Source organism: Vespula vulgaris, chromosome 19 (genome assembly GCF_905475345.1).
Source record: "Vespula vulgaris chromosome 19, iyVesVulg1.1, whole genome shotgun sequence".
NCBI classification, from domain to species: domain Eukaryota; kingdom Metazoa; phylum Arthropoda; class Insecta; order Hymenoptera; family Vespidae; genus Vespula; species Vespula vulgaris.
In genome coordinates, this window is record NC_066604.1 from 4,119,058 (window position 1) to 4,139,936 (window position 20,879).

A 20,879-nucleotide genomic window follows, 5' to 3' on the forward strand; every position below is an offset into this window, starting at 1 on the left:
TATATAAAAGAATATCGTATAAAATAGTATATATACGATTCATCCTTTGGTTGCCCTGTTCCTTCTCAGTTTTCGTACTGACTCTAAGTTATATCAGAAAGATTAATAAACACCGGTATTTTCATTGCTAAGTAAGAAATAACTTACTTTGTCGCACAAGAACGCGCCTGTAAAGACAACTATCCTCTCTAACAACGATTATAGAAAAGTTTTTAACGCTAAATCGCTTACTTTTCTTTTGAAAAAATTCGACTACTTGGTAAAAATTATTATTAATCTATAAAATAAGTGTATCTACTTTCAAGTAGGAAAAATAGTAACAATCCTATAGTAAGACTTTTTCCGTGGCAGAATTCGGTCGAAGAATTGCACAAATTGCATATTCAGCAGCTACGTGATTTAGAAAAAATGTCTCTTTCTCTCTCTCTCTCTCTGTCCCTCTTGAAGCAAGTATGTAATAGAAAGATCGTATTATCATTCAGGTAAACACAACTGCGATCTTTGTCGAAACTTGTTCAGGCAAGTCCTTGTTATTCGTCAGATTGTGCGGCTTGTCTTTCGGCCGATCTGTCGTCGACGAATCTTCTTTTCTTTCCGGGTCGACGTAATAAAGGTACCTCGCCGCGACACAGAGCAACAGCATCTCGATTAGCATCAGGGTGTTTTGCGTCACTGAAATAAGGAGAAGTCAGAGAAAGTGCCGATGCATAGGAACGAAAGATTCGCAAAAGATTCGAACAAGCTCGGTTTTGAAGAAGAACGTAATACTATCGAATAAATAACGTCTGACATCTTTTACGTAGAAAAGTCAGTTGAAAAATCTGATATTATTTTTATTATCATCGTCAGGATTTTCGAGTGAAAAAATACTGACATTACTTTTTGTCTAACTTAAGGCAATATCTTAAGAAAGAATAAAATAAGTAATAATAGATCATTCGATCGCCCGGTTCGCTACCAATTCATTTTTTTTTTGCCCACGTTTCAACGAACTATCACCTACGTGGTTATTTTTACAATAGATTTACCATTGGCGTAAATTTTCGGTGACAATGGTGGCCTGCAAGGGAAGACGCCGGTATAAATGAGAATCTTGATAATGGCAGCTTGGGCTTTGGAAAACATCAAGACCATTTGACACACCATAGTCTTAAAGTTCAGCTTGGCTTCTGTCGGAAAGAGAAAATGCATTTATTTCCATTACCATCGCACACCGCTTTTCTTCAAGCTTTTCCATCCTCTTTGAAAATTGCTTCCTGTATTCGCGTCCGTGGTCCACTGATCGTTCCTAAGATTTCGTCATCGCACACACGCGTACGAGTAATGGAACGACGTACCTGGAGCCACGGCATGCAGACTTTTCGTGGTGATGGTTAAACCATACAACGCAAACAGTATACTAATCACAAGAAATGGTTGAAGCCATTCGGAGTACATTGGTAATGTATTTTGTTCGTCCAAAGCCATAATTAGCATGATAAAGTATAGCAAACCCTGGAAAAACGTTTTCAAGATTAAATTAATGAAAGAAACGAAAGATGGGCCACGCCTACGAATATACGTACCACACACACATACCTGTATAACAGGAAGTTGAAGAATAATTAATCGAATCCAAGTTAAACGAGAATCTATCATATCGAGATTGGGAAAGGGCAAGCATGGCCAGCAACAACAAGGACCGACTTTCAGCATCAACGAGGGCGCTTTCGTAATTTTTCGACGACCGACGTCGATAAGAAGAAGATACAGACGATAAAAGGACACTGTCAAGAAAACTTGAGTGACCGTCTCCGATAATAGTTGTGCCCTGAAATAGAAGAATAAAAGGAACCGTTAGAGAGGATTCATGAATCTTGTTCTCGGAGAGAACGAATCACGTGACAAATTTCCCGCAGTCATTCCTATTCCCTTTTTTTTCCTTCCCCGCCGTCCCCCTCCCATCCTTCTATACCGCAATTTCGTGTTGGAGAAAAAAGGTCGACCGGAAAGATTTTCGAAGGAGATTTTTTTAGGCGACTGTCGTCGTAAAATGCACTCTCCGGTAACAGGAATCTTTCATTTGGAGAGTCGAGCTTCCTCTCTCACTCGCACACTTTTTTAATTTATAACGATTTAAATTATTACAACGAAGGAATAGATGTATCGTAATAAAACGGCGCTCGATTATAAATTAATCGGACAAAACGGTATCGTTTATACCTTGGAATCGCTATCACTATCAAACTGCAAATACTCGCTATCGGATATATCGAGAAAATGCTAATGACGTTAGATTTGTAAAGGCCCGTTTCTTTTTGCGAAAGAACGTTGTAAGTAGCATCCATGGCCAAGTATAACGTAACAATTGAAAATATTGCTCCAATGCATACCAGGACAATTGCAAATGTACCTAAACCTAAAACAAAAAATATAAAATACCAAATGGTTGTTAAATCAGCGAATAATTGTATTTAAAAGAGAAATAAATAAATAAAAATATCGATAAGAATATAATCTATCAGTGTTTTTAACGATTACCATATATTTAGCAAAGTCATCGTACATAATCTACGATTGTTTCCTATTAAAAATAGATAAAACGATAAGATAAAACGATAAGATAAGATTTATTTCGAGTCATTGACAAGATGTAAATAAATGCGATATACGCACGCACAGACAAACGCATAATCTTTTTCAATGCATCAGAATAATTTTCTCGTTATTTTGTATAATATGTTTAATTTTAAATATATATATATACACAATTCCGTGATGTTGCACAATTTCCATTGGAAATTCATATTAACTTTCATATCGAATCGTTTCAAAATATTTTTCGAAACGCTATACGCAAAGATAATCCGACCAAATCATTTGGTGAACCACACGATTCGATAATTTTGGCTCCTTTGCTTTAAGACGTAAAAGCTCGTAAAACTAAAAGCAGAAAATGGAGAAGGAGTGAAAAAAAAACGAGATATCAGAGAAAAGAAAAAGTTGTGAAAGATCTTATCTGTAATCTCTTGCAAGACACATATGATTTATATTTTTGCTACTGGTAATTTTACCTTTCAATCTAAATAGAACAAATCTTTTTATCGCGTTATCTTTTTTTACTTCTTATTAATCATATATTCTATGCGCGTGCAGGTCTTTGTGTCGAGGACGCTTCCTCTTTTTCAAATATACATACATGTAAGTATATAACCGGGCATTTATGTAAAGTGTAAAATTAAATATAAACTCGAAGCAGAACTTTCACCTGTGCGCGTGTCGCTCGTACATGCCTTCCATCGGAGATAAAAAAAAAAGGAAAAAATGAAGAGAAAAAAGGAACGACAGTGGCGTCGATGCTGCATTTATATGTGTAATGCGAGAGAAACGATTGGGAACTTTCCTTATGTCGTACGGGATAAAAATTTGACGTCGTACGAAGCAACAATGTCAATCGTATTAAAATAATAAAGCGTATATTTTTTCTTCGATTAATAAGGTATCTCTTATAATTTAATCTATTTACAATTAGAATCAACAGCGACAGCGTTTTATACGCGCAGTTGTATTTAACCGCATTTTCGTAATACTTTTGGAAGATTACCAAATAGTAGTGGGTTGTGCAAGTTAAAATATTATCAAGTAAAAAGAATTTATCGATGCAACTTTTTACGAGGATGCAACCCAAACGTAGTATATCGTTCGTTTCGTTATCGTAAATATTCTCGATCCGAATAAAAGAAAGTTAGAATCGGACATAAAAATGACGCTATTTGGTCGAATGATCAATTGGCGTTCGTTATTTGAGTTATTCCGAACAATTCGTGCCCGAATCGACGTTTTTCGCCGATGAATTTTTACTCGCGTTATATTTTATCGAAGAAGAAATGAGGATAAGGAGGAGGAGTTACAAAAGTAGAAAAGAAACTTACTTTCTATATGCTCGATCGCAGAGGGCACGTAATTAGAATCGCAACTAACGTTCGAACGATACTCGTCGAAAATTTCCATCGTATAATTCGATAGGTCGAGCCTCCACTAGAAAAAACGAGCCAGGAACAACGGCAACCTTCGAAAATCGTTTGAACGTTTTCAAGTCCTGTATGGATCTTGGCTCGAAAGTTCGACAAACTCGACGAGCTAAACTCGCGACGTCTGGTAAGATCGAAAAGGCAAGTCGGTCGGACCGAGACGCGATTGCTAACGGTGAGAGTGACTCCCCACTTTTACCACCGTTAAATAGCGATGTTGTAACGGCTTATCACGAAATATTTTCACTTACCACGTTTTAACTTCTCTTCGACGCGCGTTTGTTTACTTTGCTATAACGCATTGATATAATTATCGTCGATAGCTGAAACGTATGATCTCTTAACGAGATATTCAGCGTTAACGACGGCCATTACGAATATTTATCGATTAACAAATATAATAGTACGCGTATAATCGTTTGGTTTTTATGAAATCTATCAACGAACTACAACATACGTTTTTTTATACGATTAAAAGGATCGAAACGAAAGGATTTTTTAATTCAATGATTATTGCCGCTCGCTCGATTATTCGATGCCGACTTACCGATAGTAGATACCCCTCATCGATGAACAAGGAGACATCTGCGATCGATAATACGCGTCCCGGATCGATGCGGGTTACTTATCGACCAGATTATAAAAAGAGAGAGAGAGGAGAGAGAGAATTGTTTATGAATAATCGAATAAAAAATATACCCAACAGGAACGATCGGAGATATTCGAAGAAAGGAAGACTTTCTTCGCGATATGCGTTTCCTTAAACGCGAATTATGTGAAAACCGTCCGAAGAAAGCGACGTCCCTTTCGAGAGATCTCACTTTCGAGATGAGAATAATTTCAAGAATTAACGGGGAAACGTTTCCTTAAGGAAAACCTCGATGACGGTTCGCGTCTTTTATGTCACGTTGCCAGAGCCTAAACGAGAAAGAAGAGGAGATAGATAACGATCGCCGATCGAGTATGAGACAGGTGGAAAGGAAGCTCGGACGACAGTCGAACGTGCGTGAGTGCACCGATAGGACGAGCGAGGAGAGTATCGAGTCGCTAAGTACGAAGAGAGAGAGTTGGAAAGTAGGCTCTTGAGTCGTACGGTCAGTTCACGATTGCTTCTGCGGACGATCGCTCCTAGCAATGGTAAGTCTTTTTTTCCTACTTTTCTCGTCGAGCGCGAGGCTTCTGCTCGAAGAACCTCGCGCCTTTTAAACATTTCCCGTCTCGTCTCCAACGATGTGTCCCCTTGTTTTCGTTCGAACGTTAATAATCTGCAAAAGTTTCCGACGCATATCGGAACAATTGGGATGCAGCGTAAACGCAATGAGGATAGGATAGGTATCGATCTTAAATCGATCGACGAACGTTCTACGTTTCTGTAAAGAAAAAGAGACTCACCGAAAAGAAGCGGTCGTATCGTAACGAGTGTTGAAATCGCCGAGGATGAAAGTTCACTTTCGTTCTCGAGAATCCTCATCTTCCGACTCGTTTCCCGTGTCTAATTTCACCGTAGATTTCTTTCACTCCACCGGAGCATGCATGTACGCTCAATGGGCCACGGCATTTGAACGTGGTGGAATTTGACATTGGTGAAACGGAGAGGATAGAACCGAATTACGAACGAACGAAAAGAGATATTACGCGCACAGCGAAAGAGATACGCGTCGTGGACCGACGATCTAGCGCAAAGGGGAAAAAAGAGGAAAAAGAAAAAGTCGCCGACTCGCGCGTATAATTATCTACGTCGGTACAAGGATCAGACGGTGCGCGCGCTGCGGATCGACTAACAGTACTTTCTCGATCGGCTAGTTCGCGGTCCAAGGATATTTTGCGAGAGGTGCAGAATACGAGTACGGAATACGAATATTGCGCCTAAACGTCGATCGCGTAACTCTGACAATGAATCGATCGAAACATCGATTCGGCGATTATCTGCTTCAAGGACCAGACGCGTCTCGCACATTTTCAAAGATCGTAGTCGCGCGTTTATCGTGCTCCCGACGCATGCCACGAGTAAGGAGAAGTTTCTGACGGACCGTCGCGATTCGAGGAAATCGCGCGTCCTCGTTCCGTCCTTCGTATCTACGGTACGTCGTCGTAATAATCGAACGAAATTACTTTTCAGATCCCCGCTTTCTGCGTGCTCTTACTCTTCGGCCTAAGTCATGTCGAATCGATGGAACTCCCATCGATATTCGAGGTCGAAGATTCGATCAATCGAACGGTCAGCGAAGTCGAAAGGTTGATCAACGAAAATCCAAGCTTGCCTCGACTGTCCCGAAGCGATATCGTCGATATTTTGTACAACATCACGTCCAAGGACTTGGAAGCATACGGGAACGAGGAGAAGATCGAGAAAGGACGGAAGATGTATCAGAGAGCTCTGATGATCGTTCTGCCCTACAAGGCGAGAGAATCGTCGGAAAACTTAAAGGATTTGTACACGAAACCGCCGATAGTTCAAATGATATCAGATTCGGGCAGCGGTGAGCGTCTCGAAATGGTTTTCAACGATCGATCCAAAGAAAATGGTGGATCGTCGGAATCGATCGAAAATTTCGTCGAGAAGAATCGATACAAAAATCATCGAGAAACTTATTCGGACGTACGACCCGAGGAATCGTCCAAGGAGGACCCGACTCCTGGATCGGCACCGATCAGATTTAGTTTCAACCTGGACAACTTGGAGAACGAACCTCACACCGACCGAGACGACGAGAAATCGACGACGACCGTAGATGCCGTTTTTCTGCCTACCGTCGCCGTTACTACCACGGACAATTATCGGGTTCGAGACATCGATCTGGTTCTCGATACGAGGAACGACAACGAGAAATCAAGTACCGAGGAGTTGACGATCGATCCGAACCCATCTAAGCCGAAACAAGACGTTCTATATTCCGATCAATGGCGTTATCACGCTCCGCCGCCTCAAAATATCCCCGATGAAGAGATCGAGGATCCGTCGTCGGTCGTCCGAACGTCGCTCACGAAATATCCCGTAATCGAGCAAGACGAGGTATCACCGACGATCCTCGTAAGCCCGCTCTCGTTGAATTCGCAAACGTCCAAGTTCAATACAACGTTGGTTCTGAATTCCGGCGGATTTCGCGGAGCAACCAGTACCACGTCGACCGAGAGAACTCATCGGACCGAACCGATGAGGCAAGAGGTCATGGACTTGTTAGCCTCGATCGGTTTGCGCCCGCACAACGAAGGAAACGTCGAAGATGTCGTCGAGGACGACAAGAAGAACGTTCTCTACGACCGATCGAGGATTCCCAACGCGAACGGCATAGCTCGTCCCCACGCGGCGTCTCTCGACGCCGAGACGAAGTCCGACGGAGATTCGGCGACGACGCTCGAGGATCGGGATACCTTCCGAGAGACCGGTGCTTTCGATTTGAACAAAGGTATGGAAAATTTAACGCCCGACGTGCGATCGCTCTTTCAAAAATTTGGCCTACAAAGTTCCAACGATCGAGGATCCGCCGTAGCTGCTACCGTGACCACTCGCCGTACGCCTACTAATTTGTACAAGAGCTTTAAGCCATTGCCGACTTCGTCTAGCGTGCAAGACGAAGAGATGAGAGAGTTTTTCGCGAGATTTGGACTTGGCCTCAACAGGCAACGCAAGGCCATGAAGACCGAGATTCCGTCGGTGATCGAAGTCGTTCCCGTTGACATGAGGACGATATTAGAAAATATCGGATTGATATCGAATTCTCGTAGGAATTTCAAGAATTCGATCAATTACACCTTGGAGGAGACCAAATCCAAATATCACGTTTTCAAGCCACACGAAACGACTTTTAAGGACGATTATCAGAGATCGAAGATCAATGAATTTTTAGATACGGTCAAATTGGTTCAACGAGGTAAAGCCGACGCCAAGGATTTTCAGAAGGCCGCTACGGACTTGTTGGAGAATACGAAGACTTTGTCCGGTGGTCCGGATCCTTTGAGTTTGGAGGAAATCATCAGAGTCTATAACGAGGATCTTAAAAACGAGGTGAAGAGACAGGAGGAGGATGCTCGCGGTTCGACGAGCGAACGGAATTCTACGGAATCGAGCACGACCACCGACACCGGTAATCGATGCATCCTCGATCGCGTTCGATCTTACAACGGCGTGACGTGCAAACTATCTAAAGATTTAGGGAAGAAAAAACGATGACGCGAGATGATCAAAATTTCCGTAAAAGCAAAAAAGTTTAGTTTTTTAGAATCGAACGTAGTTTGCACCGCACGCGCGTCCACGATGAACGATCCAATAATCCTTGCTCTTTAAAATCGACAGAAACGACCGAAGAATCGACGACGACGTCGGATTTTGCGAGAGCTCCCGTCGAATCGAATACGGCGACGGAAACGACGACGTCCGCGACGACAACGTCCACCACAACGAATAGAAATTTATTAGACTTAGAAAGTTCATTCGGTGGAAGTACGCGAGCACCGGATCCTGTTCTACCAGCCAAAAGAAAAACTGGTTTATACTTTTTGGTAGATTGGAACACGTTTCTCGAAGTCGGCGAGGAAGGTAGCGAGAAGATCGATTTAAGGTTTCAACCAAAGGCTGGCGATAGGTCAAGGTTTTTGCCGGTAACTGTACCTTGACTACGAACGAGAGAGAGAGAGAGAGAGAGAGAGAGAGAAAGCGTTATATAACACGAGTGAAATGGACGCGTTATATGACACATTGCTTAGAAAGTATCTCTTTTATTTATTGTACACGATGATCGTTAATAACCGCTCGATTATGCAACACTGTATATAAGAAAGAGATTATTTTATCGTATTTATATATATATCCTTTGCGTAAACTTTATATTAAATCGAATATCTTAAGACTATTACGGCTTTTTTTATTAATTCAGCGTCGTCGTCGTCCTCCTCCTCCTCCTCAACGAGTATCAAAGTAGTACCGATAAAATACGTTTTCGTCGTAGTCAGCTCTTTGCTCGTTCGCCGATCGACTCGATGTAACGATAATAATTTGTACCGACTTTGGAGATTCACCGATCCCTAAATATTATGAGTCGTTCGAGTCGAGTTTAGAAGAAAGAAACGAGATTCGAAGGATCGAATCAAGATCGAAGCAAGATACGTTCGGCATTCGTTAACATGCTTCGTTCGTCGTTACTAGTTCTCGTCTTTCTTTTTCTCCGATTAGAAACGACAAAATGTCAAAGCGTCGAAGGGATGTTAGAAAAAGTAAACAAAGCGTTAAATATTACCGCGAAATCTTTGCAACGTCGTTCGCCAGATTCCATGGAAAGCGCTTCGATTTGGCAGGAATATGAATTTGGAACGAACGCTGGAAATCGAGAAGGTAAGAGGAAAAAGTAGAAGAAGACGTCAACGTTATAAAGCTAACACGTATCTCGGGTACGTTTCATTCGTTTCATTTCGTTCGGGACTTCCTTTCGTATACGAACTGACGTAGCGCGAAGGAGAGTAAGAAGAACAAAGAATGCTTATTAAATTATTAAATTAATCCCATTGTACGCTTTCGACAACTTTCGATAGACGCAATTATCGTCGGTTTTCTCAATTCTCTCTAGAAGTCGTAGTAACGGACATCTCGATCGAAGAGGACTCAAGATTAGCAAGGAATGAATTTAATTGGATAGTACTTGAAAACAATGGAATTAATTATTTAGCTTGTTCGAAGGAAACGACCTTTCTGTTGTATACCCTCGATATCAAGGAGAACGCAACGACGAGACGTTTCAACGAATTCGATATAGAGGGTCGTGTGTCGACGTTTACGTTGGTCAATGTAGAAGCTACGAGATCGCACGGTGCAGAGAACGACATCGTCGCCGTTTTATGCGTTGAAATTAAAGGGGTCACGAGTTTGCGATGGTACCGAGTTTCGAAGCAACGTTTGATATTGTTCTGGGTCTGGGATATACAACAACCAGCGAAAGATATACGGTTCGTCAGACACGAGGGTCAAAATAAATTACTACTGCTATTCAACAGAGACCATTACGGGACATCCGTCTCGTTGATCAACGTATACGGTTTCGGCCTTGATTTTGTCGAAAAGGACTACGACGTATGGTAATTATATCACGCATATAACGACATATTTACGATAGAATATCTCTCCAACGTCTTAACAAGCTGCTTCATAGGGAATTAATCTTCGATCTATAAAAAGTTAATCGATGATAAAAGTGTCGAAACGTTTTCGAAAGGTTGATCCAAAGGATACAGGCCTCCTCGACGCTCGACATGCAGATATGTAAGGTATACGAGCGCACTGTACTCGTTCTCGGTGGCATAAACGAAGTTTCACTTTACGAGCACAAAGGGAACGATTACGTTCATGGAATGTTCGAATATTGGCAAACGATTAAATCGAACGATTTAAATAATTTCGTTTGCTTCGAGAGCGGTCACATGCAATATTTGGCTACGTCCGGACGAGAATCTGCGTTATTTCATTTTTCGGACAACGAATTTCAATATAATTCGGAGACCGAGGACTTTTTCAACGGTAAACAATTTATTTCCTATTGTTTCGCGTCCGAAAAAGATGGGACGATCGTTGTAAAGTTACGATTAAAAATATGATTACGTTACGACAATGCGTCATGCCGTTGACGCGGCGAAATGAATTAGCTTTTTCAGAGATTGCCTGGATCGAGGACGTTCGCATCGAAACTTACAGGGACGAGTCGTTGCTGTTGGTACAATTGAAAAATTCCACGGTCCGTGCTTTGGCTTGGCAGGGTGATCGATTTCAAGAAATATCCTTACCCAATTTTCTCCTCGATAAGTTCGATCTTTCGACGGTGACGAGTATTCCCGGATATGGATTCGTATCCGGAAATCGTTTTGTCAAGATCGATACGAAGTTGAACGAACTTCCCAGTCCTGTCGAAGATAAAATTGCAGGAATGATAAAGGCAAAGACGTTGCTAGAAGTACGTTAACGCGCACCTGTGCGATTGTATCATGCGTACTACCGATACTACTATCGAATGATACGATCGATAAGAGTAAAATTTCATTCATGTCTTTTGATTTGGATAGCTGGATTTAAATCGATCGCAAACCTTTTTAGGAACTATTGAACAAACAGGAAAAGATCATCGACGAGATCGACGAAAAATTCGATCTACTCGATCGCATAGACTACACGGGAATCGAGTTGTTCAACGCGTCCAAGATAATAACAACGAATTTAACCATAGAAAAGGACGTATTTTATACGATCGGTTTGGACTCGAAAAATTTGACGTCCGAGGACATATTAACGAACGTGACTCGGATAAAGATATCCTTAAACGATCTAACGGAAAAATGTCAAACCTTGGAGTCGGATCTGGAAGGTGCGCTCGATCTAAACTCAACCGATATCGATCTAGCCGGTGATCTAGATATCTCCGGTGATCTACGAATCGACGGGAACCTCTACGTCGAACAATTTTCAACGAGTTCGATCGACGATCTGCCGATATCCGAAATATTACAAAATTACCTGAGCGATCGATCCGATGACGTCGTCGACGGAGAAAAATCTTTTTCTAATATCGAAGCAAGAAATTTGATCGTTCGACGGATCAATGATATACCGATAGAGCGAATCATGTTCGAAGGATCCATAGTCGATCGTTCGAACATCGATTTTTCCAAGATCAACGACGCAACGATCGATGGACACTTGACTTTCTCCAAGATAAATAATATCGACTGGGAACGTATTGTCTGGAAAAATAAATTGGCTTTTATACCGGAAAGAACTGTAATCAACGGGGTACGTATGGTCTTCTTGACGAGAAGAAAAAATAAATAAATAGGACCTTGATAAAATATCGCTGACCACTTCTTTCAGAAAATCGAAGCTGCCGACTTCAACGTGAGGACGTTGAACGATCTAAGTTATCCTTACGATTACGTGCTAGAGGAAGGCCCCGTCCCTGTCGACGTTACCGGAACAAAGAACTTTGATCGACTGACCGTCGACAGGTTAACCCATGTTTTCAGTATAAACAACGTTGGTATAAACGAGTTCGTTACGCTCGAGGACGATCATGTTTTCCAGGAGGAAATCACTTTTCACAACATCACCGTTCTCGGACCTTTCACGGTATACAAACGTTTATCTTTTACGCGATCACGTCCATTAATCGTTGAAAAAGAAACTGTAAACGTGCAATTAATATATATATATTTCGTTTGACTTTCTCTAAAATTTTAGCTTGTACTATGATTTACAGATCAACGGTAAAATAAGTGGATTTAACGCGTCTCGACTCGAACAAGAACCATTGATCAACGAGACTCGAAGCGTATCTTCGAACATTATTTTTTACGATTTAATCGTCTTGGGAGATGTTCGTTTGGAGGATTCGATAAACGGCAAATATTGGTCAGACTTTGACGACCTTTTATCGAAGAACGATTCCAAGGTCGAGATCGTTGGAACGAAGACGTTCACGGGCAACGTTGCGATCGATGGATCGATCTATATCGCGTCTGACGCGATCAATGGACATTCCGTCGAAGAATTCGTAACTTTGGATACCGATCAAGTCTTTTCAAGTGGGTATAAAATATAAAAAATATAAAAAGAACAAAGCATATCTAAAATCCTCCGAACCTTGTTTTCTATATGAGAAATTTATTAGAAAATTTTGTTTGTCGTTTGCCGAATTTTTTGACCCTTTTTCTTATTACAAAAAAGATCACAAAGTAAAATCATACGTAGGTGGAATTTTATCGGAAAGTGTTTACTCTTTTAAATAAGATGTACGTAGATAAATGTGTATGTGCATGAAATGCTCTTTCTCGTTGTCAGATTTGAAGGAAATTTCGGAGAACGCAACCTTCGATAACGTCACTTACGAATACACAAAAAAAGTAAGAAGAATCCTTGAGGAAAATACGTGGGAAAACTCAAATTGTCTGAACAAAACTATAGTTTTCGAGAACACTTTGATCGTCGACGATCTATCGTTCGATATTTTAAACAACGATATCGCCAGAGATATGTTCGAACAAAAATTGAATCAAACTTTTCGAAATATCTCCTTTAATAATTTAAGAGCAAACGAGTTAAATATTCGAGAGATCAGTCCAAAATTGATGAACGATGTTAATTTGAGTGACTTTATGAAATTTGCCGTAACTAGATCGACGACGCAAAATTTGACTGGAAATTATACGTTCGATCGATTGGAAGTCGAGGAACTCGAGATCGACCGTCTAAATGGAATATCGATGAAAGGGTGGAACGATCTGATAGATCGGTTACATAGATCCTATCGTCAAATTTTCGATGGTAACGCGACGCTAGAATCTCTCGCTGTAAAAGGAATGATTCACGCACCGTCGGTAAATGGAATATCATTGGATAAAATGTACGATCCGGAAACTATGGGTACGGTGATCTTCGAAAATGATCTGTACGTGGAAAACCTGACCGTTCATGGTTTAATAAACGATTTCAATTTCACTGAACTCGTTAAGAATGCCGCGTTGAAAACGGACGAAGAAATTATAGTAAATGGTTTGAAAGAATTTGAAAATGTTAGTTGCACGTATCTTGAAATTAAATCGTTCAATGGACGCAGCGTTGAAAATCTTCTCGATCCATACAAGGATCAAGATCTGGCCGGTCCTGTCGTCGTAAACGGTAAGATGTCTCAAAACGATTTTAATACGATGTTGTACGTATTAAAAATTATTATTAAAAGGCCGCTTTAAAATGTTAAGACGCAAAGATAATCGCTACGTCTCGTGTTATGTTGCAGGCACCGTTAGTGTCGCGGGGAATTTCGATGCAACGGGAAAGATGAATGAAGTACATTTCCGTGACTTGATAAACAGAGTACGAAAATTAGACGATGAAACGTTCGAGCTAAAGTCAAACGTCCGATTTGACAATTCGATCGAAATGATCGATCTTACGATCGACGGAACGATCGATGGAACGAATTTCAACGAGTTTAACAAATCCGTGGTATTTAAGAAGGAAGACAACGTTACTTTGTCAGGAGCTAAACGTTTTAAAGGGTCGTTGACGTTCAACGAATCGTTTCTAATCGTCGAGGAAGCTCTAAACGATATCGATTTAAAAGAATTTTATGAAAAGGCAATTTTCATCGACGAACCTTTCACGATTAATTCCAGCGTTCTTTTTCAAGAGGATATTGTCGTTGAGAAGAATCTGGAGGTTCTCGAGACTTTGGACGTTAAAACGATCGGTGGGATCGACGTCGAGGGCTTGAAGGATATCGTTGCTCATCTGGATCGGCCTTTCTTCTTTCCTGGTAATACAGAATAGAGCTATCGTTATTACTGGTTTTATCGAGATACACGAGTACGGCATTTGAAAGCGAGTAATTCGCAATTTTATCAATACTAAATGATTCATATCAATTCGTAATAATTATCTCTTTTCAGCCGCGATGACGTTCGAGAACGTTAACTTCAATTGCGATATAAACGTCAAACTTTGGAACGACGTAGACATGGACTCGATAATTCCATTAGCCACAGATCAGACGATGTCGAGCGGATTTGTCAGAGCTTTCGACGTCGCCGTCGAAAGGATCGATGTTCGAAGAAAGATAAACGGATATAGCTTGAATGAAATTTACACGGATACCTTTATGGTAACTACTTGTTCCTAATTTATGAATTATCGACAAAATAAACGTGCAATGCACAAGTGGAATAAATCATTTTCCATGTTATTCATATAGAAAATTGGTGATCAAAATATTACTGGAAATCTGACGTTTCTTGGCAAAGTTCTTATGCGCCACGATTTTAATCCTCGTCTTATGAATCATGCGAATCCAAAACAGATTCTACTTTTAAATACCAACGATACTGTGATTGGTACATTTATGAATTACGAATTATTTTACAACAAGAAGATTCTGTAATCGTAGATGTTCTAACGAAGCTTGTTCTTCTCTCTCTCTCTCTCTCTCTCTCTCTCTCTCTCTCTCTTTCTCTCTTCTCTTCTTATAGGAAATTTCGAGTTTGAAAAACCAGTGGTTCTAAACGGATCTCTAAGAGTCTTGGGACGTTTCAATGAAATAGATCTAATTGGTTGGCACGCAACCGCAGTTACTACGGATTATCTGACGGAGCAATTGGTCTCTGGAAAATGGAAGGTACGCGGGGATGTTTATTTGAGAGAAAGCGTTAAGAACGGAGGACGCTTGAACGGATTCGATTCGTCCGAATTAGCCGACACGTTGATACGAAATTGTTTGGCGATGGAAGCGTCTCTGACGGAATCGACGGTACGTGAATAAAGGAAAAAGAAAAAATGATATACGACGAAGGAAGATAATGGAGCAAATAGAAAATGAAGAAAGACGAAATTTTTGTTCGATCGATTGATAATTTTTCTTTTGCAGACAAAGTTGCCCAATTTATGCAAAAGCGCGCTGAGCATGCAGCATTACGCGGAAACTCAAATCTACAAATTCGACGCTTTCGAGTACCTGCAAGTAATCGATGTGGAAGATCGAATACTGAGCGTCCATTACTTCGAGATAGAGGATCTCGATATACTTCTAATGAGTTACGAAACTTGTCGCTTGGATGCTTTTCAATTTACAGGAAGAAAATTTAAATCAATAGCGAGTATCCCGGATTTTGGACACGTCGATAATTGGATAACTTTGAATCACAACGACTCGTTTTACTTTCTCGTTATGGGGAAACAAAGCTGTGGAAAAAATTCGACGAATTTATGGAAACTCGATAACGACAGATTCGTTCACGTTTGTCAGTTCGACGATGTCAAAGACGCGAAAAAGTTAAACAACGATACATTTTTGCTGTTGTTCGTGGATCGTTTAGAAAGTCGAACTATCCAACAATTATATAACAACGAATCGTTCCGATCCGATCCAAATTATTATCTTTCTATCGAGGAAGATCAACGATTGAAATTTGTTTCCAATACCGATAGAATATTATTAAATAATCGACATACGATCTATGAACTTGATAAGGACCTTAAGAATTATACGTTTTCGAACAACAGCATGGCATCGAAAGAGATCTTTGCCATCGAGGTAGGAATTTTTGAAAAGGGAGCGTTTCTTCACTATGATCAAAGTGTTACCAGGGATCACATATTCGTAAGTATCAGAAGAAACAAAATGGAATAAAAGCAAAATGCAATATTTGATGTTAATAAAAATCTACGACCTTTTAGGTCAGCGATGATGATTTCAATCGAATGAAAATTCTACAAATAATACCGACGAACGATCCAACGTCGTTTTCAATAATTAATTTCGAGGGATTAGTCGAGACATTATTAATTTTTATTGAAAACAATAGAAGCCTTAAAATCTACGAGTATAAAGGTATTTTGATGATGAAACAAAAAAGAACGATTTGTCAAATATTATTAAAATGAAAAATCATTTGGGTTGCAGGTATTCAAGGCTTCGTTTATCGAGATAACATTAAAATTCAAGCTGAGAAGATCTCGAAATTAAAAATACGAAAGTATAATGACATGGCGAAGAGACATTGTTTGGCGGTAATTAATAAGAATCGATTAACGATATTAGAAGCTAAAATGCACGGAGAGAGATTGGATATGCCTAAAACGTCATGCGTTATACCTTGAATATCGATATGATATCGCGCTTACGTATCGAAGTATTTATTGTTAAACCAAATCGAAGTTAACGTTATATCAAATATAATCGAATTATATTAATTTTGAGAAGAGATTCACGATTACTGCGATATGTTTTGGGAAATGATATCGATATAAATTATCGATAGAGATAATGATCTTCATCGTTTCTATCATAAATTAATTGCTAAATTTTTATTATTATTTCTTAGCGAAGAAGAAGATAAATTTTATATCTCGCTTTTTGTCTCTATATAAAACGTAATCATTATGAAATGTTTAGAACTATTAATAAATTCCACCAGAACGTTTGGCCTTATAAAATGCGATGATCTCTTCGTCGATCTCTGGATCGCCCGTCAATGGCAAATTTTTCTCGAAATCGCTATCGACTTTATTGCACTTTATAATCTTTTGCAAACGTTGCGTTTCCAATCGATCATTGGTCATTGCTACGGGACAGTTGACGAGAGCATCGTTTATTATTAAATCAGGAAATTTATTGGTCATAGCCCTGTTCGAAGATAAATTAGCCGAATAAATCGAATCGTCGTGTAAACTTTTATCGATTCTTTTCGTCTCTGATTCCTCCTCTAATTTCGATCTATTATCTTTACAAGGATCGATTTCTACTCCGCCGTTCGCGCCTAATGATTTTTTTAACGAAATCGTTTTCTTCGACGAAACGCGCTCGTTTTCCCCGTTACGAGGAACATCTTCGTTTTCAACGTTTCGTTCAATTTTCGATTTTTCGATTTCTTCTTCTTCAATAAATTTTCTTTGCGATAAATTCATTTCTGGTTTGCATAATGCACCGGAATCTGTTTCCTTTAATTCCATGCCGTTTCCAAGCTCGGATTTTTTTATAACTTCGAGTAATTTTGTCGTCTTCGACAAACGTTCGGCTGAAATCATTCGTTTTAACATGACTTCTCATTATTTCTTCATTTCCGATTGAAATCATATTCTTATTACCTGTACTTTCTTTCGCTTTGGCTTTCGATTTAGATCGTACCTCCACGTCGTTACTGTCTACTTCCACGCGATTCTTCTTATCTCTGGCTTTTCTCAACGAACCCAGTAGCACAGCTTTTTAACGAAGTTACGGATAAATTGAGAAAATTTGTGTTTAATTGAAGAAAAGAAACAAGAAAAAAAAGAAGAAAAAAAGAAAGGAGGAAAAAATAATTTTGGAAAAGGATACAAATTTCTTGATCTCGTTGAGTCACTAAGTTTTTGTAATAATCCAATCTCTTTTCGAAATCGTCTCTGTTTTCTCGCAAAGATAGCATACTTTTGAAGTTTTCGTTCTGCTTTATTAACTCCTCGATTTGTTTCCGCAGCTTCTCGTTCTCCAATTTCAAAAGCGTATTTTCACTGTTCAGATCGTGCTCCAACATCAATCTAGCATCGTTCCTAACTAAAGCGACTCTTTGAGCAAATCTGCAAGTCGATATCGTTTCCTGACGATCGTAAAATCGATTTTGATTCGTCTCTCGTCCTTTCCTATGTCAATGAAAACGCGTTTAAATATACTTGTACCTGAACATTGACGGAAGATACACTCAAGGTAGCCAGCATCGTCGTCATGCAATTTCCACCGAGGCTGTCTCTTAAAATAGCAGTTAGCAAACAATTTCTACGAACGTTAATAACTTGTTACTCGAATCCAACGATTCTGACGAATCTAACGACCCGACTGGTACGTACCTGTAAGGTATGTGACTAAAATTCTCCTGATTCAAACACACTATAACTTGTTCCAAATAATGCAAGCTCAAGTTAATATGTTTCGCCTCTGACAAAACGGTGCCACTGATCGCGCATTTGTAAACTCGTTCGGATCTATAAACGCGCGTGTCTAACAAGTTGCTTAGATCCAGGAGCGAAACAGAAAATATTAACCAACGATAAAATAGTACCCTGCTAGATCGACCAAATGCATTTTGGCTCTCTTGTAACGATTAGCTCCAAGCTGCTTTATCGATACGACGATGGTAAAGATACAATGAGATCTCGATGACTGCGGATTCGTAGGAGTGTCGGCTGTAACGCTAATAAAATTTTTAAAAGGATCTTGACACAAAAATTAACTTTTTGATCGAAAGAAGCTCGACGAGCGTCGTGTCGAGAAAGATGTTTCATTCGATGATCATCGGAGATTAATTACCGATAGGAATAGCGTCGATAAATATGAAATATACTTTTACCGACGAGAATCGCCGATAAGGAACAACTCCATCGCCTGGTCTTCGCTCTTTACATTGTGGAAGGTCAGATTCTTCAGACGCAGTTTTCCCTTTTCGTCCTCCTGGATGCTGACGCGTCTACGGAGACAATGAAGCGTTAAGTATTGCTCAACGAACAATTTATCATCGAGATTGACAATTCATTGGGGAAGAAGAGGCAAGTGAGAGGCAAGAAGGGGAAAGAACTAGGACAAGGGTCGTACACGTTCGACTCTTCGCGGAGTTCTCACGCATGCATTATCGGTAACAAACGCGGTAAAAGAAGGAAGGAATTTTCGAGATTCGATCAGAAGGAAGCAAAAGGACGCGTGCCAAGTTGCTCCATCACCGGTTGCTCCATATTCATACTCTCGGAATAGATCTAGCGAAGAGCCTTAAATGGATCTCGACCAAGTGGTTTTTTACTTGGAATGTCGATACACGGCGAAAGAGAGGAGCCCTTTTACGAGAAAGGAGGCCCGTACTTACGGTAAATCCTCCAAACGCATAGCCTGCTGCACCTGCTGCTGCTGCTGCTGCTGCTTTCGATCGAGCAAGTCGTAACCGTATTCGTTGTAGATCTCCAGATAAGCCACGTCCACGGAATAAACGTTTTCCGGATGCTACAATGTTAATCGTTTCATTGCAGGGTATTTGCCCTTAATCGTTACTACTCATTTTAAAACTATCGAATAATACTGGGAAGAGAACCATACCATCTTAATGACGTCGAAGAGGTAACTCAAGGTTCTTGGTACTATACCTTGGCTATTGCTAGTTGAAACTTTACCCGTTATCGTATAGGTCTTGCCACTGCCTGTCTGTAAATTCAAATACCTTCGATTACGATCAATGCACGTATAGTCGTTCTTAACGATAATAATGATTTTGTATCATTGAATTTAACGAAACGCATCGATCATTTCGATTTACCTGGCCATAAGCGAAGACGGTACCATTGTAACCATCGAGGACACTTTAATAAACGAAGATACACAAGCATAAATAGCAAAATTTATGGAATAATGGAATTCTCTTCACCTCTCGATCACAGGCCGACCGACATCCTCAAAGACATCTTGCTGATTCGCCTCTTCCTCGATGATACGGTAAAACCTGAGGCATGAGCGCGATTCGCGTTATCGGCTATGAATACACCGAATGGTGACCTTTTTTTTTTTTTTTTAAGGGGCTGCTTACGAAAACTTCCACGATTCAGGACGATGATCGACATACTCGTCGTCCTTAAAAGGTGCCAGCAACACCAAGAAATCTTCTTTGCTGTGATCCTTTGGTCGGCGAAGTATACGATATTTCTGAAAGAAAGATGTACAGAGACGGGTTTTCCAATCGTTGCAACATCAATTTGATTAAATACCGTAAGATTTTCGCGGTTTGCTTCAGGTTTTAATCTGGCAAAAACTTTGATAACGTCTCTACCCATTTCGTTTAAATAACCTCAATACTTGCAAGAGATTAGTACGATCGATCAATCGATTACGATTATTCCATTGTTTTTTATTTCAAATTTAAAGAATAACGATCGAGCCGAAACGTTCGATTGGCTAATATTCCCTTCTATTTATTTAGTTGGACTAAAATCTAAGCCTAGGATGATCGATTTAAGTGCGTACGATTTGGATTTAGTAAATCATTTGAGATCTGTATCATCTGCGATTTAAATCATCTACGATTGAACTTCAATGCGACTCGAATGAAATTTCTGAATGAACAAAAATGACGAGAAATGAACAATAGATTCGAGAAAGGACAAAAGCGTATCTCATCGATACGGTATCATCGTGAAATTCCCCGGATAAGAAGATAAAAAGAAAGAAGGAATGGAGAAGTTAGAGGGTTGCCCGGGCAACGTCGACAGCATCGCGACTTTGGCGTCGGCGTCGGCGTCGCGTCGTCACGGCGTCGGCGCAATAGGCGCCTCGACGCTCCGTTCTCGCGAGTAACCGAGCGTCGCGAACAGTGAGCCTCGCGCGCATCCGCGCATCC

At 40.2% G+C, this 20,879-nt stretch overlaps 4 protein-coding genes and 1 long non-coding RNA gene across 7 annotated transcripts; 3 read left to right on the top strand and 2 right to left on the bottom strand.

Moving 5' to 3' along the window:
• Nucleotides 1-253: 253 nt before the first annotated feature.
• On the bottom strand, nucleotides 254-4,945 carry LOC127070894 (uncharacterized). The gene is made up of 6 exons (XM_051009445.1): nucleotides 3,912-4,945; nucleotides 2,203-2,398; nucleotides 1,579-1,810; nucleotides 1,338-1,494; nucleotides 1,029-1,169; nucleotides 254-672 (listed from the first exon to the last, which is right to left on the bottom strand). The coding sequence occupies exons 1-6, from the start codon at nucleotides 3,988-3,990 to the stop codon at nucleotides 479-481; spliced, it is 999 nt and encodes a 332-aa protein (XP_050865402.1). The 5' UTR covers nucleotides 3,991-4,945; the 3' UTR covers nucleotides 254-478.
• Nucleotides 4,946-4,996: 51 nt separating this feature from the next.
• LOC127070889 (uncharacterized) lies at nucleotides 4,997-8,868 on the top strand. Of its 2 annotated transcripts, none has more exons than XM_051009439.1 (3): nucleotides 4,997-5,147; nucleotides 6,130-8,095; nucleotides 8,305-8,867. In XM_051009439.1, the coding sequence occupies exons 1-3, from the start codon at nucleotides 5,145-5,147 to the stop codon at nucleotides 8,622-8,624; spliced, it is 2,289 nt and encodes a 762-aa protein (XP_050865396.1). In that variant the 5' UTR covers nucleotides 4,997-5,144; the 3' UTR covers nucleotides 8,625-8,867. The 2 variants fall into 2 exon arrangements, with proteins under 2 accessions (XP_050865396.1, XP_050865395.1); XM_051009438.1 differs by lacking the exon at nucleotides 4,997-5,147 and adding an exon at nucleotides 5,388-6,017 and having other exon boundaries at nucleotides 8,305-8,868.
• A 156-nt stretch (nucleotides 8,869-9,024) lies between these two features.
• Nucleotides 9,025-16,632, top strand: LOC127070886 (uncharacterized). The gene is made up of 15 exons (XM_051009429.1): nucleotides 9,025-9,339; nucleotides 9,572-10,076; nucleotides 10,214-10,515; nucleotides 10,641-10,945; nucleotides 11,086-11,778; nucleotides 11,857-12,111; nucleotides 12,242-12,566; nucleotides 12,823-13,659; nucleotides 13,778-14,296; nucleotides 14,430-14,641; nucleotides 14,732-14,870; nucleotides 15,006-15,283; nucleotides 15,401-16,132; nucleotides 16,210-16,363; nucleotides 16,436-16,632. The coding sequence occupies exons 1-15, from the start codon at nucleotides 9,132-9,134 to the stop codon at nucleotides 16,630-16,632; spliced, it is 5,661 nt and encodes a 1,886-aa protein (XP_050865386.1). The 5' UTR covers nucleotides 9,025-9,131.
• Nucleotides 16,633-16,930: 298 nt separating this feature from the next.
• LOC127070890 (kinesin-like protein KIF6) lies at nucleotides 16,931-20,865 on the bottom strand. 2 transcript variants are annotated; one of them, XM_051009440.1, is made up of 13 exons: nucleotides 20,251-20,865; nucleotides 20,073-20,188; nucleotides 19,914-19,988; nucleotides 19,806-19,848; nucleotides 19,589-19,693; nucleotides 19,362-19,495; nucleotides 18,855-18,971; nucleotides 18,567-18,698; nucleotides 18,355-18,489; nucleotides 18,187-18,283; nucleotides 17,849-18,107; nucleotides 17,620-17,733; nucleotides 16,931-17,549 (listed from the first exon to the last, which is right to left on the bottom strand). In XM_051009440.1, the coding sequence occupies exons 1-13, from the start codon at nucleotides 20,314-20,316 to the stop codon at nucleotides 16,933-16,935; spliced, it is 2,010 nt and encodes a 669-aa protein (XP_050865397.1). In that variant the 5' UTR covers nucleotides 20,317-20,865; the 3' UTR covers nucleotides 16,931-16,932. The 2 variants fall into 2 exon arrangements, with proteins under 2 accessions (XP_050865397.1, XP_050865398.1); XM_051009441.1 differs by lacking the exon at nucleotides 18,187-18,283 and having other exon boundaries at nucleotides 17,849-18,150.
• On the top strand, nucleotides 18,956-20,207 carry LOC127070896 (uncharacterized). The gene is made up of 3 exons (XR_007784720.1): nucleotides 18,956-19,362; nucleotides 19,522-19,981; nucleotides 20,062-20,207. It is a non-coding gene; the product is annotated as an uncharacterized LOC127070896 (long non-coding RNA).
• Nucleotides 20,866-20,879: the final 14 nt, after the last annotated feature.